Below are 27,964 nucleotides of genomic sequence, written 5' to 3'. Positions count from 1 at the left end.
TTTTAGGGATTTTGTGAGGATTGAGTCAGTATATACACATATCTTAGAACAGTGCTTGTACATTTAAGTGCTAAATAAATGTTAGCTGCTATTTTAAAAATTATTATTCAGAGGTTACTTTAAATTCTTGAGGTTAGTGATAAATCTGGAGATGCCCTATGGTAGATAACAAAAGATCCTTGCCCCAGTAGAAAATACACAACTAAAGTATTAAAAATAGTTAATATTAAAAATATTTTTCATATTTCCTTTCATTCCTTTTTGTCTGTACATGATTGTGATTATGTTAATAATCCTTTGAGTCCTATTTTTCCATTCAACTCGGTACTTTTAAAATAAATTCTTGAATAATTACACCATTTTAAAAAGCGCATATACGGATCTCTGTTGGAAGCTATGTGTAGAAGAGAATGCAGCAGTTGGGAGAACAGTGAATAGGCAGATTCATTAAAGTAAACTGTGATACAGACTGTTTATTGTATTGTAAAATGAAAGGGGTAATCTGAGAGACTGTATAGAGAAAGAATGAAGAGAACTTGTCTTGAAGTTTTAGGGAAGAAGAGGAGGAACAGCAGTTTTGTAAGCCTGATGGTGCTATTGAGGAATTAATAGCAGCACACTATTTTTGTTCCATTGTATTTTTATTATTACAAATATGGCACAATAAATAGTACAGAAAAGAGTACAGAATAAAAAGCCATAATCACCAATCCTTCTTGTCAAACTAACTCTCATCCTTCCAGTCTAACTACTGAGGCAATTCTCTGTAAAGATGAATATTCTATGATATCGTTATCATATGATAGTATCATAATGTTTATATGATTGATGATTATCATAATAATGAGTTGATTTGTCCGTAATAGATAATATCTGCATGCATGTGTGCAAAGTCACTTCAGTCATGTCTCTCTCTGCGACCCCGTAGACTGTAGCCTTCTCTATCCATGGGATTCTCCAGGCAAGAATACTGGAGTGGGTTACCATTTCTTCCTCCAGGAGATCTTCCCAAGTCTCCTGCAGCTCTTGCACTGCAGGTGGATTCTTTACTGCTGAGCCACCTGGAAGCCCAAATATATCTGTTGACTTTCAAATGTGACTTTAACTAATTTATTCTACATTCACCCTTCCAAGCTTGAGATAGATGTTTTAGTTCTTTAATAGGCTGTCTTTGTGACTTTAAATACTTAAACTTCTTTTTATTAAACTATGTGTCTTGGTTTCTCCCATCTATAAAATGGAGATAAATATAAAACATTGAGAAGAATAGTGTTAGTAAATGTCAGCTGTTAGACATGTATATTCTTCCCTCGCCCTGTTTTGTACTGATACACTTTTTACTTTTATGCTGTGCATTTAAGGTGTCTTGTTCAGTTGCTTTTTATTCATACTAAAGTTGTTTATCATGGATTTTCTTTATTCTAATCTTAGAATAATTGGCCTGTTTTAATTCAGAAGTCTACATTTAAATGGAAAGAACTTATTAAAAATAGATTTTTTGTTACGTATTGAAATACCGAATTACTATGTTGTACACCAGGAAGTAACAATATTGTAGGTCATTTATATTTCAAAAACAAACAAACTAACTCAGACAAAAAGAGATCAGATCTGTGATTACCAAAGGTGGGATGTGGGGAAGGGGGAATTGGATGAAAGTAGGCAAAAATTTCAAACTTCCAGATATGAAATAAATAAGCACTGCTGCTGCTAAGTCGCTTCAGTTGTGTCCGACTCTGTGTGACCCCATAGACGGCAGCCCACCAGGCTCCCCTGTCCCTGGGATTCTCCAGGCAAGAACACTGGAGTGGGTTGCCATTTCCTTCTCCAGTGCGTGAAAGTGGAAAGTGAAAGTGAAGTTGCTCAGTCGTGTCCGACTCTAGCGACCGCATGGACTGCAGCCCACCAGGCTCCTCCATCCATGGGATTTTCCAGGCAAGAGTACTAGAGTGGGGTGCCATTGCCTTCTCTGAAATAAGCACTAGGGATGTAATATACAACATGGTAAAGTAACATTGCTGTGTTATATATGAAAGTTGTTATATTGTTATAACAACTTTTGTTATATTGTTACATTGTTATATATGAAAGTTGTTAAGAACATGAGTTCCTTAAGAGAAAAATATTTCTTTTTATTTTATATCTGTATGAGATGATGGATACTTAACTAACCTTATTGTAGTAATCATTTCATTATGTATGTAAGTCAAATTTAATTTTGTACACCTTGTATAATGCTGTGTGTGTCAGTTATATCTTAAAACTGAAAGGAAAAAATTCAAGTTATATATGACCAAAAAGAAAAAAAAAGGTTTTATTCCTTAGGGAAACTTAAAAAAACATGTTGTCATTAATATAAACAAGATGTAACTTTTTTTTTTTTTTTTAACTGAAAGGTTCTTAAGTGATATCCCAAGCTCTCAGATTCTTCAGGAAGAAATGACTTGGATGAAGAAGATTCTTTCCAACCTGGGCTCACCTGTTGTGCTTTGCCATAATGACCTGTTGTGTAAGAATATAATCTACAATGAGAAACAAGGTAGGTATCTGACTTTAGCAGTAAGTAAAGTTTTTTTTTTCTTTGTGTTTATAACAGTCCTTTGATCTTTGTATCAATCAATATAATTCAAATGTAAGGGTTAAAAACATGTATGAAGACTGAAGTGTTTTCTTTTGGTTACAAAGTCATGGTAACTGTGCTATATTAGGAATATTCTGCATAGTTGTATAAAATATGTTTCTTAGAATTGGTTTATTAGAAATAGTTTTTGGTTTCTGTTAGAGTTTTAAGTGAAAAATGATGACATGACTGTTTATAAATTTAATTGTAAATATTTGATAATTCGTGGTTTGAAAATGCACCTGCTTGTAATGAGGGTTATTGAAAAACCAACTTGACATTGCACTGTTTTATAAATATAGAAATATTCTGAGTGTTGGGGGGGGACAGAGTATTAAACACAAATGTATCCAGGTTTCCTATTACCTGTTTATTTTACTGACTTGTTAGATATTTTGATGCTAAGGAAATAAGCCACAGATGGAGGAAATTTTATTTTGTAGTTGCTGAAATTTTATCTACTGAAGTAATAATCAAGACACTTTAGTAAATTGTCTTAACATTTTTTGAGGAGGACAGAGATACTTTTTGGTGAAATGTTTTTGGGGATTGTTTTTATCTTGTTGTATTCAAATTCTCTAATGTTTTCATATTTAAGAAACACATGATTGTATAATATTATTGGATAAAGTGGTTTGAGGTTTGGTTGCTAAAATGGTAGATGCCCTTCAAGACACAATTTTGTGTTAAAAGACACAATTTTGGTTGAAAGATTAGTGTTAATTCAAAAAGTCTGTCTGAAACTTTGAAGCTATTGCATTTTGTAGGAAACCAGTTTTGAAGATAAATATTACAGTTGGAAGATTATTTTGAATTACAAGTGTGCTTTTTGAAGATACTGAAGCCAAAGAATTCTGATTAAGTGGTCATATTATGTCAAATTATTATTTATGACCATTCTTATCAAATTATAAGTTGAGACTGTTCTAATGCAAAAGCTTGTAATATTTATAACTGACTTCAACTTGAAAAACAAAGAACACTGTCAAGAATGGTAAACTGAAGCACATATTTTCAAAAACATGCTTAAGTCCCTTTTATATTTGATATTTTAATCTAGATTAGAGAGTCTAAAAAAGTTTTGAGCTAACATCTCTATTTTGAATGTCTTGAAGTCTGTGGAATAATTTTTTTAAAAACTTCCAGTGTATCCACAATGTTAAGTACTTGACAGTGTCCTTTAATTTATTGTTATCCATTTATTACCTATAGTTGTTACAGTATATATGTACTACATTGTATAATAGTAACCAAATCTCAATGCCATTTGTGAAACAAGAATATTAGTTATTCATTAAAGTGATGTATTATCTTTTAAGTTCAGTGCAAGACCTAATAACACATTATATTATATAATGGAATTTCAAGTAAGGGCCTTCATCTTACATTTGAAGTGGACACTCAGCTTTATTTTTAACTGCAAGTTAATTAAGAGAATCTGTTATTTCCTTTGGAATATAATTTTAACTTTTTACATTTTTATTTTATAAGTTTCTTTTGCATATTCATTTCACCAAACAAACGTAATTTATATCTAAAATAAAAGGGACCAAAAAAATCAGATTACTATGTTTTAGGTATAAAACATGAATTTTTGCTTTTTTATTTAACTAGTTGGCTATCTGAACTGCTGATTAGTGATATGAAAAGTTCTCCTATTTTCAAATAAAATATTTATGCTTCATCCTGGCTTTAAAAGTTCAAACTTCTTGTCATTCTTTGTTTTACCAGGAGTTACCTAAATCATACTTTTGTGTCTAATTTTTCTTCCTGACATTGAAGAATAAAACTCACAGTTTAACAAGTGTAAATATGTTGATACAGTTTTAGAGTTTGCCCTTCGTCATAGGAGTCTATTATGTACTATTTGTTTCTTCTTGTCTTTGTGGTTATGTTTGTGTGTTAGTTATGAAAATATTATGTTATATTTTCTTACAATGTTTTTTTTTTTTCTTCTTACCAATGGTTTTATACTATTCATTAGGAAGGCTACTTTGGACTTTGCGGCAGCCATTAAAAAAATCAATTTCTATGTGATTAGTTGATACATAAGCATTAAGAAAACATGTTTGGAATGTTGTTCAGGTAAAATCTGAAACTCATGAAAATGTGGCAAGAAGCTTGTTTTTATTTTTTATTATCTTATCCTGCTATTATCTTACTTGTTTTGAATTAGGAGCTAATGGTTTTGAAGTAATGTGGTTATGACATATTGTCTTTAGTTATAAGGAGAAGTAACTTGCCTCATACTTTTAAAAAAGGTAAATTATATAAATTTAGTGAATTTAATAAGCAAAGAATATATGTATTTGAGCTGTAGCATAGCATTAGTACTTATAATGGTACTCTCAGGAGGTTCATTGAAATTAGAAACATACACTGCAGAGTTCTTTAACTTACTGCTTTGTAGCATCTGAAATCCCAAGTTTTAAGTCTTTCAGAATTAAAATGGTTTCTACATAGAATAAATGATTAAATTACATATTATGTTCACAAATGTGTTTGATTTGTTATCACTTGTTAAGTCGTTCATGTGATTTGAGCTCAGGGCTTCACCATTTTGTACCCACCTATTGATATATATAAAGTAATAAGATATAGTGTATTTCAGACCCTTAATTTCTTGAAAGTACAAATTTTAAACTTCATGAATGTATATTGGATCATCTTGGTCTCTGCATGTACTTTTCAGCTATAATAACTTAGATTTATATATAGTATAACTAGATTAAAAATCTCTTAAGTAACTCTTATCAGGAGATATATTACTCTTAAAAGAGTAATCAGACTCTTAAGTAACTTTAAAGAGAAGTCAAAAGGAATATAGATTTTGGAACCAAACACTCTTGTGTGCAGATCCCTGCTCAATCACATATGGAAGTAGGTGGTATTAAAGAAGTTGTTTTTATCTCTTCATTAAGTGTTTATATTTAATCCTTTACTGTCTGCACCAGAATCACTTAGGGTACTTGGGGAAAATGTAGGTATCTGGGCTCCATCCAAGACCATCTGAACAAAAATTTTTATGGATGGGCTTAAGACTCTAGGAAGTGCTGCTTATACTGTTGATAGTCTAGAACTTTGATTTGCTCTGTTTGAGACTAGAGTTAATAGCTACTCCAGATGGTTCCTGACAAGATTTTAGATGAGGCATATAACACATATTGCACCAGGCTAGGTACTTAACAGCTCTCAGTTGCAGCTATTATACTGTGATAAGAGTTGGCAAACTGTAAGGAGCTTTCTGTAAGGAGCTATGTAGTACATACTTTAGACTTTTCATCCCATATTAAAGTCTCTGTTTCTACTATTAAGCTCTGTGTTGTGGCACAAACACAGCCATATATTGTTAGGCACTGGGTTGAATTTGGCTCGAGAACACATTGTTTGCCAACCCCTGTATTATGTTCATAGGAGATGTATTATACAAAGTGTATCTGATTCTGAAAAAGTAAAAATGGTAACTGTAAGCCAGAAGGATTTATGGCTTAGTAGTATGAGATGACAATTCAGATTGTCTTTAAGTGCAATTTACAGATTTTATCTTAACTATAATTTGAGTGATTAATTTAAAGTTAAAAATGTATATATGTATGTGTGCTATACTTATTCATACGCACACAAACACAGACAGACTGTGAGCACTCTGCAGTTTGTAGGCATTTTCACCTGTGAATGTTACAGGAACTGGTAGGCATCACAGAAGAAATCCTGCCTCTACTTGTTTTCATCATGTCAGTTGACAGGACTCAGGAATATGGGAGAAGAGTAAGCTTCCTTTCTGAAGTTGATGGTAGTTGTCAAGATTTTTGAAATGTTAGTCAGTGCCAGGAATTAGGTGGTTGGTAAGACAGCGTCCCATTCCTTGGCTTCAGTGAAATGACATCTTAAAAAGGTAAGAAAAGTATACTTGATGATATGATGATGGAATTTGCTATATAATGATAAAACCAAAAGCAGTGACTCTTGCTCCAGAACTGTATGATAAGACTTATCAGTCTTCTTTTAAGTTAATCAGCAATTAATTAAAAAGAATTTATACTGAGTGGAACAAATTTCAATATTGCTTATTAACTGACTTCAAATCTCGTATTTTAATTTCAACTAATCCTTTAGCTGCTGACAGTTAGAAGTAATCGCTAAAGCTTTTGAGTTTGTCGTCTCATGTCTTGATCCTCTGTCAGAATGTTTACTGGTGGCTGTTTTGTTTCTTCTTTTCCCCAATTCATAAAGTGAATTTTGCTCAGTCGTGTCTGACTCTTTGGGACATGAAATTCTTCATGAACATGAAGTCGTGTCTGACTCTTTGGGACATGAAATTCTTTGCCATGAAATTCTTCAGGCAAGAATACTGGAGTGGGTAGCCTTTCCTTTATCCAGGGGATCTTCCCAACCCAGGGATCAAACACAGGTCTCCTGCATTGCAGGTGGATTCTTTACTAGCTGAACCACCAGGGAAGCCCCCCATTGATAAAAACTTCATAAAAAGCTTAAGACCTAATATGTAACTTTAAATGGCTGCCACTGATTATTTTTTTCTGTCAGCAAATGCAGGAAGCTAATGTATAACTAAGGAAACAAAGCTTTTTTGGGCAATTACAGAGTAAGCTAGGTTTTTCTTCAGAGTTTTAAACAATATAATTAGAAAATGGGTGAGTCACCATTCGTAGTCTTTTGATTGACTCTAAATCTTACTCACTTTATTATTATTCATGAAAGAGCACCGTTGTTACTTTATTGATTTTTAACAAGAGTTTTTTTTGGTTAGTTTTATTTTTAAATTAAAATTTGTTATCGTATTTGTTAGAGTATATTTTCCAGGGTAGAATTATTATGAAGGATAGTCTTAACTTTGTTTTACCTTGTAGTCTAAATCACTATTTAGCATAAAATAAAATATCCCTAAATCACATAATAAAACACTTAAATGGACTGTAAAAACTTGAACTATTAAGGAAGAGCTACCTAAAATAGTTACTAGTTTAGAATTTTTTCTGTACTCATACATTCACTTCCACTGTATGTTCAACCATATACTTGAATAAGAATGTCAGAAATGCCATACTTTGTTCCTTAGTGTTTCATACTTATCTCCCCTGCTCCCATTTAAACATGTGTTATCACTGTGTCTGAGCATTCTCTGCAAAACTTCCATTTATTACTATTTCACTAGCATTTGACTACTTCCTGTGTGCTAGGGTTTGCTCTGTGGATTGCATGAAGAAAGGTGGAAGGGACCTGCTGCCCCTCCTACTGCCCCTCCAGGAAACGATGGAGGAGTCAGATAAGAAAACGGATGTTTACATTCACAACGATGAGTGCTGTGGTGAAGGTGTACATGTCCAGGGTAAAGTCACTGGACTCCAGAGAAAGAGATGAAAGGAAACTTTCCCAGAATTGAATACTTCCTTTTTCTGCCTAAGAGAGAAAACATTTTGCCAACTTAAGTGTAATTGTGGTTACTTTTTCTCTCTTCTCTTCCTGTCTTACATAACTCTGTAGAGCAAGTAGGGTGAATTGGAACCATTTTCAGGTTCTCATATTGGTTATTTTGCTTTTAATCCTTTCTTCCTTAACAACAAGTAAAGGAGTCCAAATGAATGCATCATGCGAATTATATAGCCTTAGTTAATTAACTTTTTTTGGTTTTAAAGTACTTTAAATATTGTTTAAACTGTACTGAGATTTAAATGATTTAACTCAGTAAGAGTGGACTTCATTACTGTGAAGATAAAGAAACAGTAATAAAAGAAAAAGTAGCTTTTGAGAAAACAAGATAGTCATGCCATATGAGCTGTTAGTTTTTAATAGTGATGTGGATGTTTCTCTAAATTGGAAATTTTAGAATTCAGAAGTTAAATTTGTAGAGGAAAAAAGTTCAGGATATTTTTTTTTTTCTTGTAGGAAAGCATTTTCCAGTAATTTGATTTTTCTGGCACCCAAAATAAGGAAAGCAGGCCTCTTTAATTGTACTTTGTTGCAGAAGATTAAATTTAAGGTTGAGTTCCACTTTGTTTGCAGTAGTTTGAAAAGATAGTTAATGCAGATTAAAAAAAATTTTTTTTTCCTTTTAAGCTTTGTGTCTTGTAAAATGTGAGTTTGCCAAATTTTCTTCATCTGCTACAGATTAGGTATGCCATTGTTGCTGCCATGTGGCGGCGCACCCGTGCTTCTTAAACGCACTGACTGGAGGTTTATCGCATCACTTGTTCACATGCACGGAGCCTGGTAACAGCCTCATCTGTATCTTGTTAGCTTCATTTTCTTATTTTTAAAATTTCATTATTTATAAACTCAACATAGCATTTAAAAATAAAGGCTAGTTTTAATGAATTAATGCTACTACAAAAAGTCATTGCTAAAATTTTCATACTGAAACAGATTTTAACTTTTGTTAAAATGATCTATGCTTTATTTAAATTGTGTATACTCTATAAGCAGGCATGTTTTACCTGCTGTTTTATTTATATTTGCCAAATTCTAAATATGATTTTGAAAATTGAAATTGAAGCTTTTGTTTATGTGGCTAAAGTAAGCTTCAGGACTGGGCTGTGTATTTTTATTGGCATGTAACAGTTTGTATGAGCTCTACAAGAATTTATATTTAAAGAGCTAAAACAATCAACAGCTGTAATTTGAAAAATTGTTTATTAAAATTGTTTGGTTGACTCAGTAAGACAACTTGGTAAATCCTCTGGAATCCTCATATTTTGAAGTCTGGGTGGGTAGATAGGTATTTCCCAAATCATTATGTTTAGTCTCTTTCATCCTAATCTTTTTAAACTATCATTTTTTTTCTCCTTAAAATAATGTTTATTGTAAAGAATTAAGGAAAAAAGGTCACTTGTCTACCATCTGAAATGAAACCAATAAAAATGTTTTGGTTTATTTCCACCATCTTTTTCCCCCTATGTATTATGTTTCTTTTTTTTTCCTTCTCTCTTCAGGCATATTTTAATAATTTGGATCACTGTGTTTACTATTTTGTATCTTTTGTCATATAACATTTGTAATTCTCCTGGCCGTTAAATAACTTTTGAAAATGAAATTTTTATCATGGCTGCAAAGTATTTTGTCATCATGGTGGTCTTTACCCTGTCATTCCCAAGGGTACCTAGAAGAAAATTTTAAAATATATTCTGACCTTTCATTTTGCAACTTATTGGTGAAGTGATTTGGTTAAAGCTTGTTCTGTCCTTCTGTTCTGCAGGTTAGTGAAGTGCTTTGGTTAACTTTAAGACTTTCTGCGGGATAGTTTTTGTTTTTCCAAGAATATAAATTGGTTGAGTTGCAATGGTTTATGTAGTCACCAGCTCTTAGAAACCTTATTTTGTCAATATGCATATAGATTTTGGTAACTGGACTTTTATACTTTGATGATCTCACTTTTTTACTCTAGATGACTATTATGAAAGTTTTGAATTATATATTAAATGCAATTATATTAATTTTTTTTAGCTTTTGTGTAAAATACTCCACTTGCTATTACATTTTTTTGGTCGTATAATACTCTTTTTCTGAGTTGGAATATGATCAACATACAGTCCAAGATTAAACATATAAATTTATAGCAACACATGATAGTTAAAAGGCTCTTTCATCTGGGAAAAGCCAGTGTGTTTAAAACAGAAGTTTATTACCTCAGCTTGATGTTTTAAAAGATAGTGTAACTAGACATATGCTCTGTATTTTCTCAATATCAGCAGCTTAGAAACTATTCTTACAGCCTTACATCTGTGTTCATGTATCCATTTTAACTGTTGAGCCTTTTGAGTTTGTGATCTCCTGGTGTAGACAGTGACCCATTTTGATGTTTTTTTCTTAATGTTTCTCTTTCTCTCTCCCTCCCTCCCTCTCTTTTCCTCATCTGTCTTTTAAAAAATAGGACCTATATCTCTGTTGAGCCAAATCTTCTAACTAATGCTCAGTATTCACAGATGAAGCTTCCTAAGCAGGAATTTGTCCCTTGGGTGAATGGAACAGGATAGTCTGAAGAATTATAATAAAATTTGCATATATATCTATATAAAGCACTAATTTAGAATAGGAATTTTTTTAGTTTATATAAAAATTTCTCAAAAAGAAAAAATAGCTTACCTCTGTTCCTTTAAATGATAAAATGACCACCTTAATGCTGCTCAAGTAAGCTATTGGAAACCTTAATTATGTAGCATTTCAAGAATATTTAAGAGTTTGATAGCAACTATCTTACCTTAAAGAGATTCTGTTAATCAGCAAGTGTTATAGCTTAAGTGCAGGACTCGCAGAATTCAAACCTTTGAAAGTCTATGTATTTTTTCCATCGGTAAACTCACTGTTGGAATATATATTAATTTTTTTAGAAGATTGCATAAATTATTGTTTCCAAAGGTGGTTTTCATTTCTAACTAAACTTGAATTTTTAAGTAACTGATGCCCCCATGTGGTTAAATACATATTTGCTTTTGTTTGAATGTGGAGAATGACTGTAGTTTTTGACTTTTATTTAGTATAGTGGACATTGATGTCCGCAAAGAAGCTGTTGACATATGTATGTAATTTGAATTTTGTAAAGCTCATTGCCATAAAATTCACAGCCTTACCCTGTATTGTCTCAGAAGTGCATGTAACCAAGCACGTACAATGAGACAGAATATTGGAAGCTATTTAATTATAAAGAGCATAGGGATTTTCTTATCCTATATGTGATTTCTTATGTCTTTGTTTTTGTGTCTCACATAGGTGATGTACAGTTCATTGATTATGAATATTCTGGATACAACTACCTGGCATATGATATTGGAAATCATTTCAATGAATTTGCAGGTAAAATCCAGCAGAGAATGTGTTCCTCTAGCAGGGTAGCATATATAACTTTGAAAGGATGCTTTTAGAATTTTTTCTTTACAGAAGATCAACTTGGGGGTAGGGGCAACACTTTTTATGTTCTTCATGACCATTTTGGTTTTTCTTTATTATTAGAGAAAAGAGATGATGACCTCTTCCTTAATTTCTTAAGGAAAATAAGAGAAAAATAATGATTGTGGCTTTTAACTTTTTTTTTAAGAATTGACATAGTTGCTTTATAAATCCCATCTAATTTTTTCTATACACAATCCATGTTCTCAATTTACAAATGAGTAAAGTAAAAGTAATTCACCAAGGTCACGGTAAAATGCAGAGAACTAAGATTTGAAGCCAACTTTTTTTTTTTTTTTTTATCATTTAAAGGCCTTTGCTGTTTCCATTGTGTGTGAGTGAAAGTCACTCAGTTGTGTCCAACTCTTTGCAAGTCCGTGGACTATACAGTCCATGGAATTCTCCAGGCCAGAATACTGGAGTGGGTAGCCGTTCCCTTCTCCAGGGGATCTTCCCAACCTAGGGATCAAACACAGGTCTCCTGCATTGCAGGCGGATTCTTTACCAGCTGAACCACCAGGGAAGCCCTAGTGGAGAATTCCATGGTCAGAGGAGCCTGGCAGGCTACAGTCCATGGGGCCCTAAACAGTTGGACATAGCTGAGTGACTTTGACTTTCCATTGTATACCTGGGCTTTTCAAATGTCATCTAACTAAAAAGCTCAAGAATTTATTTCTTTATCTATAGGAAGGGAGAGTAGCTGTGCATAAAAAGAGTTATCACCATGAATATGCTTAACTGGTGAGGATACGAAGCTTCAGTGATCTTAATATGATTTTGTGTAGAAAAAAAATTGAGAAAGGTAGAATTTGGATATGCAAATAGAAAGGAGGGCACTGCAAGAAGAAGGAAGAAATCTTCAAGGTGAATACACCTATTCCTGTAGGATATAAAATCCATGAAGGAGAATAGAGTGTCATAAGACCAGAGAAGAAAGTTTGGATCAACTTAGGATCAACTTGAATGCTAGGTAAAATACTAGGAACTAAATTAGTATTTTTCAAACTGCACATCATGAGATCAGATGTGTAGAGGAATTAATTAAAGCAAAGAATGCAGAAGAAATAGAAAATATCAGAATTGGAAGGTGTAGTTAGGGTAAATATTGTTTCATGAAATATAGTATCAGGTGCATGTGTAAGGCTTCAATATAAAAATGTATTTATGGTTTTCACTAGTGGTCTAGTAGTTAGGACTCCATGTTTCCAATGTAGGGGGTGCAGGTTTACTGCTTGGTTGGGGAACTAAGAGCCCACATGCTGCGTGACCAGAAAACAAAAAATAGGTCTATCCACTTAAATGTATTTGTTACTTTGGGAGTAATGGTTAAAGATGCTTTAAAGCCATAGTTCTAGAAAATGCTCTAGATGCTAGTGTGCATGAGAATCATAAGAATCTCCTGAGGTACTGAGGTAAATGAAGATTTGTGACACCTAATGGTAGTTGGTTCAGGCTTCACATTTTGAGGAAAAATTGAGGCAGTGAAAATTGATTATGGTGATCAACTGTATTGTGTATTAGAATTTAATTAGGAATACGTTATGATTGGTTTATTTAGTAAATGGTATTTATTTAATATCTAGTGTTTCAGCAAAAAATGGAGACATTTAATAATTTTTTTCTGAAAAAATAGGTAGATGGTGCACATTATTAAAGTAGACAGAAGATATGTCATGTGTTTTAAAAAAATCTCAGTGTACTTTTCTATTTTAGGTGTGAGTGATGTAGACTATAGTCTTTATCCAGGTAGAGAACTACAGGGCCAGTGGCTGCGTTCTTACCTTGAAGCCTACAAAGAATATAAGGGTTTTGGGACTGAAGTTACTGAAAAGGAAGTGGAAATACTCTTCATTCAAGTCAATCAGTTTGCTTTGGTAAGTTTAAATTTAAGTAATTAATGAAAGGTTCTTGATACAGTGTTAATAGCTTAAAAAAAGTTTTCCATCATTTTTTTAAGCAGTTCCCATTTTGAGTTTTTTGAACTTGTTAATTGTTTAAAATAATGACAAAACAAGAGTGTTTACAATTCCTCCACTGTAAAGCTTTTGAGGACAAAGATTTTATTTCATTCACTACTGTATCCTCAGCGCCTAGAACAGCAATGCCAAACTACAGGTTAAGTGCTCAATAAAATTATTCGTTCAGTGAATGGATTTGAGTTAGAGTTAGGATTAAAGTGTGAAGCACTTTTTTAAAATACCGAATTCTCTTTATGTTATAAAAAACATAATCAAGGATAGATGTATGAGAAGTGAGGTTATTTCCAGAATACATGTAATCATCACATGAACTTATCATGTTAACATGATTAAAAGTAAATTGGAAGAACCAGTAGAATTGTGTTCATAACTGCGCAGTATTTTGTCTTCATGACCTTTTGATAAGCAGTTATTTCCCACATCTTTGGTATTTTAATGCTCTGTTATTTTCAAGACCCACCTCTCTTTACTCTAAATGCATCTACTTTTTCAAAATTTAATTCATTTAAATTATCTTTTGAGAATGACATGCTGCCATTAGAATGAGCTTTCATTTCGATTCATTTCAATGTTTGGCAAAACTAATACAATATTGTAAAGTTTAAAAATAAAAAAAATTAAAAAAAAAAAGAATGAGCTTTCAGCTAAGGTATTGAGACAAATTGAATATTGGGTTGCAGTTCTTTTACCTACTATGTCTTTTTAGTTTTAATACAATTCTCTACAATTGACAGGGGAATTATTTGCTATGTAGTCTGTACAAATAGACCCTAATGGTGGCTCATGGGCGTACTGTTTTCATAGTATTAAAAGTAGCATTTCTCCAGAGCCATTCAGAATACATCTTAAGAGGATGTGTTGAAATGTGACTTCTTTATCTACTGTCCTGATGACTTTAGAACATTAATGACATGCTCTCCATTTGGTCCTAGGATGCCTGCTGTTTCTATTTATTCTTTTTTAAGCATGATCTTAGAGATTATAGGGTTTTCTTAACAATAATGGCATAATTGCTAAATCCAGTTAAAACTCTTAAGTCTTATCTTACTTTGTCTGTCCATAGCATTTGATGGTATATTTTCCCATTGATTCCAGTTTTTTATTTGTTAATTTTTGTGGTACCATTTTTCCTTGGTTTTCCTCTTTTGTGCTCTCCTGCTTGTCTGCTTCTCTGGCTATTCTTTCTTCTTACTCTTCCTCTCATTCTCTTGCATTCTAGTGTTTCCTAGTGTTCAGATTTTGGGCTCTGCGTCCCCCCCCCCCCTTTTTTTTTGGCAGTGCCATACAGCTTGTGGGATCTTAGTTCCCTGACCAGGGATTGAACCTGGACCCTTAGCAGTGAGAGTGCCTAGTCCTAGTCACTGGACTACCAGGGAATTCCCTACTTTATATACAGTTCCCTGGCTTTTACTGCCCTTTCTTTTAATGATCCCAAGTTGAGTTTCCTCCCACTGTCAAGCTCCAGATCTGGACTGTATCTCTCCAGGGTCCTGTTAGTATTTGACCACAATGTGTCCAAACTTGAATTTTATTTTCAGCATCCTGTCCTGTTTCCCATTATTTATTCTTTACTGTACTGTTTTGACTTAATTAAAATGATGTGTACTCTGTTGTTGTATTCTGAAACCAGGAAAGAAGGAATTATCTTTCAAGTGTTCCTCTTCTCACACTTTTCTATTTTCAGGTTCTTTTTTTTTTTTTTTTGGTTCCTGAAATTCTGTGAATTGCACCCCTTTTCTCCTTAATTGCATGACCTATGATTAAGGACTTAATCTCTCACCTATGTTAGTCTTTACTTGTCTCTTCACCTTTAGGTTTTTTCTGTCTGTAATTCATACTGTACGTTTTAAAAGTGATCTTTCTAATAACTAGAATCTAATTTATGAATCTGATTGTGTCATTTTTCTACTTTATGGCTCCCCGTGGTTTACAGAGTGACATACAAATGATAGCATCTACAGATTTTCTTATTTCCCACTGTATTTCTCACATCCCACTTCCTCCTCTAGCAGAGTCATCATGTTTTATAAACACTCCAAGGTGTTTTAAGCTTGTATGCTTTTGTATAGATTATTTCTTTCTACCTAGGATGCCCTTTTCCCAGTATTTTCTGGCAAGTCCCTCTTATTCCTTATGGATGTGTCTTAAAAACTCTTTCCTCCTCCTCCCTTGATCACTTGTCATGAAGAAGATAGCACTGACATACATTATAAGGCTGTTTTGATAAGGGAGGAAAAGAGGTTTGAGTAATAAGATCAAGGTGTAGATGATTTAAATAAATAAATGGTTATGTGAAAGTCACTCAATCATGTCTGATTCTTTGCAACCCCATGGACTATAGAGTCCATGGAATTCTCCAGGCCAGAATATTGCAGTTGGTAGCCTTTCCCTTCTTCCCAACCCAGGGATCAAACCCAGGTCTCCTGCGTTACAGGCAGATCCTTTACCAGCTAAGCCACTAGAGAAGCTCCAAAATAAATGGTTGGTAAATGTTTATTCCTCAGGGCATGGTCAGACTCTTAAATATTAAAAGACTTCACTTGTTATTGATTGTTTACTATAATTAATTAATGTTTCTGCTAAGTCACTTCAGTCGTGTCTGACTCTGTGACGGCAGCCCACCAGGCTCCTCTGTCCCTGGGATTCTCCAGGCAAGAATACTGGAGTGGGCTGCCATTTCCTTCTCCAATGCATGAAAGTGAAAAGTGAAAGTGAAGTCGCTCAGTCTGCCCAACTCTTAGCGACCCCATGGACTGCAGCCTACCAGGCTCCTCCGTCCATGGGATTTTCCAGGCAAGAGTACTGGAGTGGGTTGCCATTGCCTTCTCCAATTAATGTTGAGATGATGACAAACAAAAGTAGGTATTTACATTATAAAACCAAATAGATAATGCATGGGTTTTTTAAGCTCTGACGAGTTTTTAGACACGTTGTTGGCAGACTTCAGATTCTTTGTAAGTAAAGTTATATTGTATAATTATATATTTATAAACATATAAATATGTATTATTTATAATATATTAAAATTATATATGAGGTTTTCAGAAAAGAGTTTGAGAATTTATTTTAAGTTGTTTATTCACTATATAAAGCTTCTAATTTTTCTTGGCAACATATGTGGGTGGCCTAGGAATTAAAATGCCCTTTGATAGACTTACATATCTGTAACTTCGAAATCTGAGAGAAATAGTATTAGTAAATCATAGAATCACAGATTATTATATTAGTTGTACTTCAGTATTCTCACTTTTCCATTTTTGAGAATGCAAATAATAAATGGACTGTTCCCTCACTTTCCTTTTTATTCATATAGGAGTCTAATATAAATATAATTTTTTCATTTTCAGCCTGTAAAAGGTGTTAACCTACCAAAATAAGTGAGGTTCTATGTATAATGCTTCTCTAGTAGAGAATCCGGAGAAGGCAATGGCAACCCATTCCAGTACTCTTGCCTGGAAAATCCCATGGATGGAGGGGCCTGGTGGGCTGCAGGCCATGGGGTCGCTAAGAGTCGGACACGACTGAGTGACTTCACTTTCACTTTTCACTTTCATGCATTGGAGAAGGAAATAGCAACCCACTCCAGTGTTCTTGCCTGGAGAATCCCAGGGACGGGGGAGCCTGGTGGGCTGCCGTCTGTGGGGTCCCACAGAGTTGGACACGACTGAAGCGACTAAGCAGCAGCAGCAGCAGTAGAGAATCATTTAGTTATTTTACATTACTGTATGAATAAAAATTGAGAAATACGGTTGATAACAGTGCTTGAAACACTGGGGAGAGCTGTTTTGATGTTATTTTTAGGTGTAGAATTTCCCCTGATTTTAGTTTTCCTACTACAGAACCAGACTAATAGAAAGAGATACTATTTGCAGATGATTTTTTTATATTATTAGGGTTCTCAAACATTTTGGTCTCATTACCCTCTTTTATACTTTAAAAAAATTTTTGAAGACTTCTGTGAGATCTTGTTTATATGGTTTCGTTATCAATATTTACCATCTTGGATATTAAATTTAAAATATTTACTAAATATATATATTTTTAAAAAGCTCAGATTAACATAAACAGCTTTTTAAAAATTAAAAATAACTATTTTCCAAAACAAAAAACACTTCAGTGAGAAGAAAGACATAATTTTATACTTTTACAAATTTCTCTGATGTCTAGCTTAACAAAAGTTAGATTCTCATATTTGCTTCTGCATTTCATCTCATATAATGTGTTGTTTTCTCTCAAGTGTGTGAAGATAGTCCTGTTTCACACACATATGTTGTTGGGAAAGAGAAGTATTTTGCCTTTTCGGAGAACTATGGATATTTTTTTCTGATGCTTCACCAAAATTCAATAAGTAATAGTTTCTTAAAGGTTAGTAGTAATGTTTAATCTGAGCATATCAGTTAACTTTTGTACTCTATTACATTAAACTTCCTTAGTTTATCTTACACTTTGAATACCTCTTATACCAGTGTGTGATTTTGTAATTTTAATGTCATTCATTACTTATTTGGAAAATATGCATTTATTAAGTTGTATAATCATCTCAAAGTTGATACATCTCATTATATATTGAAAAATTACACTTATTTATGTCACTGCCAATATCAGAAAAATATTAAATACTTAATTGAGAAGCTGATAATCTCACAGAGTTGAACACAGATTTTCCAGTGTTCTGATTTAGGTTGAATAGTCTTAAGTCTGTCATTGGCAACAAATACTGTCAGTTATTTTCATTGAAATGACAAGTTCTCTTTTTTTATATTTGAGAAATGTCTGCCAAATACACAAGTCTTATAACTAGTTCATATGTCAGTTGTTCTTTCAAGTAAAAATGATATTCCATTAAAATTGTGCAAGTTTAGGTCACACAACTCAATCATATGTGTGTTACCTTGAGACAGCCTTCATACTTTGGGTAGGCATCAGCTGTGCTTTATGTGTATTTCCAGTGTCATCTCACAGAATGTCGGAATATCATGTATTCAAGGGTGGAGATGTAATAAGATTAATAGTTTTAATGGCTTCATAAAATACATTCTTTAGTGAGACTGGATTTGTACTGTGAGTGTGTGGTGGTAAAGAGTAAGACCATTATACTAGTACAGTTTAGTGTACCACTGCCTTGGCTTATGTTAAGGAACCAGGAGCTTCACGCATTATTGCTTTTCCATTACTGGAAATGTAAACAGAGTCATAAAGACAAGTAACATATTAGTATTGTAATGAAAATAGCTTGGGGCCTCAGAATCTTCCATGGATTCATGGACCACTTTGAGAACCGCTGACTTAGACTTTCAAAAGAAGGAGAGCATTTCATAATTCACCTTTCAATACCTGAGACATATCCTTAGATAGAAAGAAGACCATTTTTTAAAGTCTTCCTCATTTTTGTCATTCTGGTTTTGTGTAATTATAATAATTAACATTTTATTGGATGTTTGTTGTATGCCAGGTGTAAATACTATTGTTAGTTGCTCTGAGGTGGTTCTCTCCTTCCCCCGCCCCCAACACACACACACACTAAGCAGTTCTCCAGTTCTCAGCAGGCAGTGATTGGGTGTCTTACATATTCTACTCAAGTCTGATGCTTTCCACCTGGAGATAGTGTCAGATTCTATAAGGTCAGGGTTCAGTCCCACAAGACTCTGCCCTCACTCCTTTAGATGCTACTTGCAAGTTTGGGGTGCTATTGGTACTTCTTACCAACTGGCTATAAATGGGAGGTTTCCACAACTCCCTCCTTGGGGCCTATTAATTTGCCAAAGTGGCTCACAGACCTTAGAGAAATGTTTGCATATGTTCACCAGTTTATCATTAAGGATATTACAAGGATACAGAAGAAAGTTCGATGAAGAAGTATGGTAGAGTGAGGTCTGGAAGTGTCCTGGGTTCAGGAACTTCTCTTCCGTGGAGTGTAGGGTAGAACACACCCCTCCCCTCCCCAGCATGTGCACAGGTTGTGGTTCGTGAAATCAGGAAACTCGCCAGACCCCTTCCTTTTGGGTTTTAATGGATGCTTCATTACAGAGGCAAGATTGATTAAATCATTGGCCATTGATTTATCTCAGTCTTCAAGCTCCTCTTCCCTCCCCTGAGGTGTGGAGGTGATGGGGTTGAAAGTTCCAACCATCTAATCACCTGGTTGGTTCCCCCTGGCAACCAGCCCTCAAGTTTAGCATCTTTTCAAAAGACACCTCAGTAACATGTGGTTGAAAGGGACTTGTTAAGAATAACCAGGCATTCTTTTCAATTTTATGGCTTTGGAACTATTTTAGGAACCAACGACAAAAGACCAGATATTATATAAAAAATGCTCCCAGTTGCTTTATGCTTAGGAAAGTCCAAGGAGCCATGAGCCAGAAACAGTGAATGTAGATCAGATGTTTATTTCTTATTATAAATGATCACACCTGCATTTTACAGATGAGGAAACAAAGATGCAGAGGGGTTAATTAAGTTGCTTACAGCCACACAGCTAGTAATTTTTTTCTAGTTATAGTACTTCTGGTTACAATAGAATATTTCCTGGGAAGTGAATTCTTAGATTCACTAAGTGAATAGTGAAATAGATTTTAGTAAAGCATACATACAAAATTATTGTGCAGCTTCTGATTATACCGTAAAAGGCAGTGTCACCCCACTCCAGTACTCTTGCCTGAAAAATCCCTTGGATGGAGGAGCCTGGTAGGCTGCAGTCCATGGGGTCTCTAAGAGTCGGACATGGCTGAGTGACTTCCCTTTCACTTTTCACTTTCATGCCTTGGAGAAGGAAATGGCAACCCACTCCAGTGTTCTTGCCTGGAGAATCCCAGGGATGGGGGAGCCTGGTGGGCTGCCGTCTATGGGGTCGCACAGAGTCGGACACGACTGAAGCGACTTAGCAGCAGCAACAGCAACAGAGAATTGTGCACTTCAGTATTACCTGTGATGTAGATACTTTGTGTTAAAAAGGCATCAAGAAAATATGCATGGAGTTGATGAAAGAGGAAAAACTTACAATTTGATATTTGTTTTGAAAAGAAATCAATTATCATAATTCTTGATATTTCTTTCCTTCTTTTAGGCTTCTCATTTCTTTTGGGGATTGTGGGCTTTGATTCAAGCCAAATACTCCACTATTGATTTTGATTTCCTTGGGTAAGTTTAATTTTATTGTATGCATTACATTTGTCTCTACTCATTTTGGATTCATTTTAGAATCCATAAGGGACATGTAGTTATTGTTTTTAGTCAGATGTTACAAAAGTTGTATGCATTTAATAGTTGGTTTGCAAGGAAATCTGGTTTAATCTGTTAAATGTTCTCAGTATTAGAAAAGTGTCCAGTAGGTGGTGCAATAAACTAAAAATATGTCCTTTTAAATTTTAAAACTTAACTTAGAAGGGTGAGTGAAAATGGAGGATTAAGGTTTTTAGCTCTAATTCTGTTGTTACTCTCTTTTCTTGATAGGTATGCAGTTGTTCGTTTTAACCAGTACTTTAAAATGAAGCCTGAGGTTACTGCATTGAAAGTGCCTGAGTAAAGAAGACTTTAATTATTCTTAAGTAGCTGAACAGTGCTTGTGGATCTTTAAGAAATTCCAAAAAGTCAATATTTGTTAAAATTCTTTTAATTTGGTTTTCTTGCTTTACAAATTATGCCTCTTAACAACCAGTTTATTTTTAAAATAGTCTGAATGATGTCAAGAAATATACCTACTGCTTTCAGTATGTGGTGGGTTAGAAGTTTGTTAAATCGGCAAAAAGATACAAAGATGTCAGTTTAATCCTTTTATAATTTAATCTATGTTATATGTGAATTATTTATTATAAATTTAACATGAATTTTGTGACCGCTTTCATCTGTTTCATCTGTTTGTGGAGTGTAAGCAGTGAAAAATTTCCAGAGAAAATATTGTTTTTGTTATGTTTAAAGTAAGATTAATTTCAGTAAACATTTTTGGTTTTTAGTGTAACCTTTCTGACACACTGTAAGTAAAATGAATCATTTACTCTTGAAATGCCAGACGCTGGTTTAGATAACTTAAAATGTTCATAGAAAAATACCTGTGTAGGAGAATGAAATACATTCACTGTCTATGATAGTGGTACATCTTTCTGAAGTATTGGAAAGCATTTTGGAGGGGGGAATATCTTAGAATTTAAATTTCCCTCTTCTTACATAGTCTGGCAGAATAAATATTAATATTTACCATATAATCCTGGAATAGATATATGATGGTTTTGTTACCAAAATCCGCATTAAATAATGTTTTCATGTACTATATATGGTCATTTAAGGTACAGTTTGTTTTTAAAATTTTACTGTATCAATTTGTTTCTAACCAAAAATTTTGTTTCACTTATTGGGATATTCTGTATTTTGTTTGTTATTAAATAGTAGCTAGTACAGCAGTTACTAATTTTTGAAACAAAGGTAGAATGCTTATAATATTTGGGAACAAGAAAATGTTGTTTAGATTAATTCTTTTTTACTTCTCCAGATTCATTCCTTACACTGTGGCTTTATGTTTTAGTTTGGCTTCTGTGTCTTTAGAATGATAGCATTCATTCAGCATTCATTCTACTACTTGATAACACGTAGTTTCAGAGAACTAAGTTGAGGTGGTTAAAAGAATTAAATAAGGAACATTTAGAACATCCTGTACACTTAAAATCTAATATAACAGTGTGAATTAAGCAAAAATACTCATGGTAGGAGGGCTTCTGTTTGTTTTGATTTCTTTTGATTTTGTTTTTGTCTGTTTGTGAGAGGATGACAGTTACTATTTGGAAGGAACTTGGGTCTTTGGGATAGATAAGCAAACTTCAAGTTTTGAAGACTGCTGTGTGGAGTTGAGCAGTCATGGTTAACTTTGCTTAGAAAATTAGTCTGAGAAGCTTTGCACACTTTGGTCACATAAGTGCCCATGTACAAGGTTGGCTTAATGGATCTGCATATTCAGAATATGCAACTGCAAATTTATCCTCTGAGAAATCTTATGGAGTGTCTGATGTATTATTCCAAATGACTTATACTCTCAGATAAGTGCTTTAAAATAACTTGGATTAGCTCAAGATGTTTAAAACTGGTAAAGTAAGTAGAAACACAGGCATTTAAAATGGTAAATTCTAGTTACATGAGTAGAATCTTAAAATCTGTTTGAATCTGTAACAGTGTTAGCCACGATTTGTTTCCTACCTCCCCAACATTGCAAATGTTCGTTTCTGTTTTTATAAACCGTATTATCATTGGATCAGTAGAATTTTACCTAATTAACTAAAGGAAAGGAACCAATTAAACAGTTAATAGCTTTTTATAGAATGTTAAGAGTGAACTTGAGAAATTGTTTTTGGTGGAATTTTCATCTGTGGCTGGAACGTTTTCTTAGGACAACGAAGAATATGTAGGACTGGAGGTTTTTTTTGCTTTCTGACTTCCTAAAAGGGCAACAGTATACATCTTGGAGAGGGTGGGAGGAGAGGAGATCATTTTTCTGTCTTCCTCCGTATTCTTCAGACTATTTTGAATAGATTCACTGAGCCATTGCTGGTAGACTGTGCATGGCTGCTCGCTGTGACACCTGTTGTAAGTGGTTCAAAGAGATTCAGGAAGTGAATGTAAAGGGGAATAAAGACTCTCACTTTAGCCCTAGGCAGTGGATCTTGGGAACAAAATAAGATACTTAAGATATTTCTCCCACTCTTTGGGGTATCATGATGTTCTCACTTCCTTTGCAGGTTTTGGGGATCATACTTCAGCCTAATAATAGAGTTCAAAATTGCTTCCCTTTGAATTGACCATTTAAGGGATTCTCAAGGGAAAGCATCCCTCTAAAATTTGTCCTGTGGCTTGCTGAGATGTCTTTTGCCTTTTTATGTTAAGGAACTTGAATGCCTTACCTAATAACTGATAGTAAGCTCATTTTGTAAATATGAAAATGGTTGTTAGAGAAGTGGCATTCATGTATACTCATTGTTAGTCAGTAGACCATAGTGGCCTGGATGCTTAAACAAGCAGAATTCCACAATTCTTTTCCCCTTTGTTCCGTACCTACTTGTGTGATCTTACCTGACCAGTAATACTTGACATTTTTCCCTCCAGACCCCATGCTACCACCACTTTCTGGGAATTAAAGAGATGTGGTAGTAAATCATACTGTTCACGTGATCATTTGAGATCAATATGAGCACAAAACTCATCAACTAGGTCTGCCTGGAATGTATATACAACAGTGTAAATAAAAGTTTGTAAATTAGTGTGAATTGTATCTTGCATATGAGATTGTGTATTGTTTTTTGCATTCTCTTCCCTTTTGTAGACATTTTTCTGTAAGGGAATGATCCAGCTCTTTGGTTTAGACTGGAAATAACCAACAGATGGGGCGGTACAGTGGGATAACAAGAGGAACTGGAAATAGGGTTATCCGTTTTTGTTAACGTCAGTACTTAGTTGTTTAGCCTATCAGTGCCTAATATGACTTTTTTTCATTCTTTATTTGGCCGTTAGTTTTTGGAGGTTAGATTCTTGCAAGCATTAAATTAATACCCTGTAAGAATTCCATTCTTTGAGTCATGATTCTAAACTAAAGCAAATTAAAAATGCAATTTTATGATTGCAAACTGAAGTATTACCCTTTTCTATTTTCAAGGCTGTTAACTTTTTCCTACCAAAAAAACACTTTCAATTTTTATATATCTCAATATGATTCTTAAGTCCCATATGTACAAGGGAGATGATAAATAATAGCTTCTAGTTCAACTTAAGCATATCTCAGTTGGCTTCTCTAAGTATGAGATTGTTCATTAGGGGATTGTAAAATACAGAAAAAGATAGAACTGTTCTTTTAATGACTGCTAATTCCATTTTTGTTGAACTAGGAATATTTAACTTCATAAACATATTATGAAAGCTTCCAGATTTAAAGGAAAAATTCCCCCTAAACACTCTGAATTAAAAGTTAAAAACCTCCACTTTTAAAGTTATATAGGTATTTCTTTCTTACATTTTCAAAATCCTTCATAATGTAAATGAGAAAACTATCATTTTGCTTTTCTGCTTTACATTGCTTTTAATAAGCATTTTGTACTGCGTTCCAAAGTGATATAGACAAACTTTTAATATTAGTATTTCAGTTAATAGAGTTAACAATGCTTTATGCTAGGAGGAAAGTTTTGTTATTGACGGCAACTTGCATCACTCAACACAAAAGGCAAATGCTAGTAACTATTATGTACCAAGGAAAGTGAATTATAAGGATGTCCTAAAGCAACTTTAATCTTTATTTCAAAATTGATTTGCTCTGAATTTTCTAATATGGTTTGTTAGATTTTAGAATGTGTTTGATTGGAAACTTAGTTACATATTAAGGCCATTTGTTTTTGTTTCTTTTTTTAACAAAAGATATTAGTTATAAGGAACCACCTTTTTTTTTTTTCTGTTACATACCATTTGTGTGATTACAGTGTTTTGTCTTGGGTTTGGTGTCTTCAGACAGAAAAATGTAGCAATTATTTTAAATGAATTTCCCCCCATCTTTGAAGTTTAGTGTGTAAATGTATTGCTCTAAAGGAAAATGCTTGAGTTTGCATTACTTGAGTACTTGAAAAACTGAAATTAATAAGATATATTACATGATGAATTGGATTTTTTTGAACAGGTTTTACACTAAAATTTTCCTTTCTGGATTATAATTTAAAATGGACAGATTTCAACCATTTGAATAGAAAAAATAATGGTAGTGCTTGTAGAAAATACCTTTTTGAGTTTGAGGCATTCAGAACTCAAGTTTTTAGTAGGGTTCTATCCTGCAATCTGCTTTCTCTTCTTTTTCCTGTACTTACTGATGTTATCAAACAGCCAGTTAAAATCTGTGTTCATTATGTATCCTATGACTTTTCCAGTTATGAAAAAAGTTGCTCTGTAAAATACTCTTAATCCCTAAATGTAGACATATTTTTGTTTACATCTTGCCCATTAATGGTATTAATACCATTAATCATTTTGACAAAACACAAGGTGTTTATAAAAACTGAAAACATTATGTATTATATTTGAACTAGTTAATGAAGAGTAAGAAAAAGCTGGCTGATTTGAATTGTTCCATTAGTTAAATTTCAAAACTCTTAAGGAAGGGACTTTAAGAGAGAGACCAAGATCTGATGATATCCATGAATACTAGATCCTATGAACTGGAAAAGGACCACCCCCCAAAAAAAAGCAGTGGCGGAAATAAGAGCACTTGCATGGTTGTGGTGTGCTGCTACCTAATTTATGTAGTGACACACTGACATTTTTATTGTTCAATAATCTGAGGAAGTTTTCTGTTACTTCCGTGTACTAAAGTAATTGTAAATTGGTGGAATTTGCAAAGAGGAGTTTTTTAAACTCTATTCTCTTTAGGAAGCTTTATAGCTGGGTGAAGTTTCCATGATTTGAAGTATTTGGATTTTAAAATATACTATTATTTTAAGAAAGAAGACCTGGCATTATTCCATGTTCTTAAATGATAATGTCCTTATCATTTTCAGAAGAAAAAAACTAAATTAATAACTGTCATTGCATTAGCTGTATGTTGAATTGGGAAATTGTGGCATAAAGGTTAAATTTGTGTTTATCAAATGTGAAACATAGTAGTATAATGCTGCTCTGTAAATACTGTAAGTGCTACAAATAGTCTCAGCACTGAAAATGTATTGATACCTCTCAAATGAATGCAACGTTTGAGGTAGGTGTATTTGATATGCCTCAGAAAGTATCTGAGTGTCTGAGAACTTGTAATCTGTTTGGTAATGAAGATACTTCCTGTTTTTTGTTGTTTATTTTCATGTTTCAAATTTAATTTTTACATTTTTACTGCTGTTAATTTAAGTAAAATTTGTTCTGTGGTTAAAATGGGGTTGCCAGTGAATAAAATTAAAAACAGCCTCATTCATGTAAACTGCTTAAATAAAAATGCATTTTTTGCTATATGTTCACGAACTTTTCATGAATCTGTATTTCTGTTAAATATAAGTGATGTTTAGGCTTTATTTCCGTTTAATAAGGCCTTTTACCATTGATTAAATGAAGGAATGTATCTTTTTGAAGAGATTTATATTCTGTAAATAAAAATTGGTTGTAACAATAAAGTTGAGTTCTAACTGCTTGTATCCATAAACTTGTGACTTCAACTTATTTTTGTAGTTTTCCTTTTGTAGAAAAAGCTTTTCAGTGTTCGTGTATTCTGTTTGTATATTTGAAGTTGTTCAGTTGCTCAGTTGTGTCTTAACTCTTTGTAACCCCATGGACCACAGCACTCCAGTCCCCGCTGTCCTTGAAAGAGTTTGCTCAAACTCAGGTCCATTGAATCGATGATGCTCTCCAGCCTTCTCATCCTCTGTTGCCCGCTTCTGCTGCCCTCAGTCTTCCTCAGAGTCTTTTCCAATGAGTCGGCTCTTCACATCAGATGGCCAAAATATTGGAGCTCCAACTTAGCATCAGTCCTTCCAGTGAATATTCAGGGTTAATTTCCTTTAGGATTGAGTCCATACTGATAGCTCCAATATCTGATTCAACTTTCTAGAGTTCTTCCTTGCCTCTCCAAACAAATATTTCTTATTTGTTTTTCTTATTTCCTTACTCTGAAAATATAGATATGAATTTTTGTTAAGAATACCATGGTAATGTATCCTTTTTGGTATATCTTATGAGATTGTTGTTATAGTCGCTCAGTCATATCTGACTCTTTTGCCACCCCATGGACTGTAGCCTGCCAGGCTCCTCTGTCCATGGGATTTCCCAGGCAAGAATATTGGAGAGGGTTGCCACTTCCTTCTCCAGGGAATCTTCCCAATCCTGGGTTCGAACCTGGGTCTCTTGCTTCGGCAGACGGATTCTTTACCGCTGAGTCTCCTGGGAAGTTATGTGAGGTATAATATATTGATATGTATGTTACTAGTGGTTTTAATCTTAGTTACTTGATTAAAATGTCTCCCAGGTTTTTGAAGCTCTGCAGGATTTTTTGCTTTTTTTGCTATTAACTTTAGCGTCCATGGGCAGTTTTTGCCCTGAGACAGTATTATGACGTTTGCATGATCTTGCTTTTCTGTTGCCCTCTTTCCTTGTACATTCATAAATTAGAATTTTACTCTTAAGGAAAAGCTGTACCTTTGTTTATTTACTTTTATTTATCCAACCAGTAGGGACGCAAGGATGTTTTGTGAGCTGTAATTTTTTTTTGTTCTAGTGCTCAATTAGTTTCAACTTGGTGATTGAGAGCTCCTTCACTGTATTGGCTGCTGTGTTCTTTCAACACTGTCCACATCATTTCTAGAGCACTTCCTTTTATGGCAAAATAAGGTGTTCCAGGCTAGATTTGTACTTTCCCTGCCCCAACCCTCAGTTCAAATACTTACGGAGCCTTAACATTTTTTTAATTTTTAGAGAATATTTAGAAATTAAGGCCTTAACCATTTTTGGGCATTACTACTTCTAAGTTCCATCAGTG

The 27,964-nt window shown here is 33.8% G+C and overlaps 1 protein-coding gene across 1 annotated transcript in view; it reads left to right on the top strand.

Moving 5' to 3' along the window:
• ETNK1 (ethanolamine kinase 1) overlaps positions 1 to 26,635 on the top strand; it is a 54,881-nt gene extending 28,246 nt beyond the window's left edge. Inside the window, exons 4-8 of the mRNA XM_061417640.1 lie at positions 2,397 to 2,539; positions 11,342 to 11,425; positions 13,232 to 13,392; positions 20,561 to 20,634; positions 20,947 to 26,635. Of these exons, the coding sequence (XP_061273624.1) occupies positions 2,397 to 2,539; positions 11,342 to 11,425; positions 13,232 to 13,392; positions 20,561 to 20,634; positions 20,947 to 21,019 (535 nt within the window). The 3' untranslated portion in view covers positions 21,020 to 26,635. The remainder of the gene's footprint in view (positions 1 to 2,396; positions 2,540 to 11,341; positions 11,426 to 13,231; positions 13,393 to 20,560; positions 20,635 to 20,946) is intronic.
• The last annotated feature ends 1,329 nt before the right edge of the window (positions 26,636 to 27,964 follow it).

The sequence above is a fragment of the Bos javanicus genome, chromosome 5 (assembly GCF_032452875.1).
Source record: "Bos javanicus breed banteng chromosome 5, ARS-OSU_banteng_1.0, whole genome shotgun sequence".
Lineage (NCBI taxonomy): Eukaryota > Metazoa > Chordata > Mammalia > Artiodactyla > Bovidae > Bos > Bos javanicus.
Note: the sequence above shows the minus strand (reverse complement) of the source record. Positions and strands in the feature narration are given on the sequence as shown.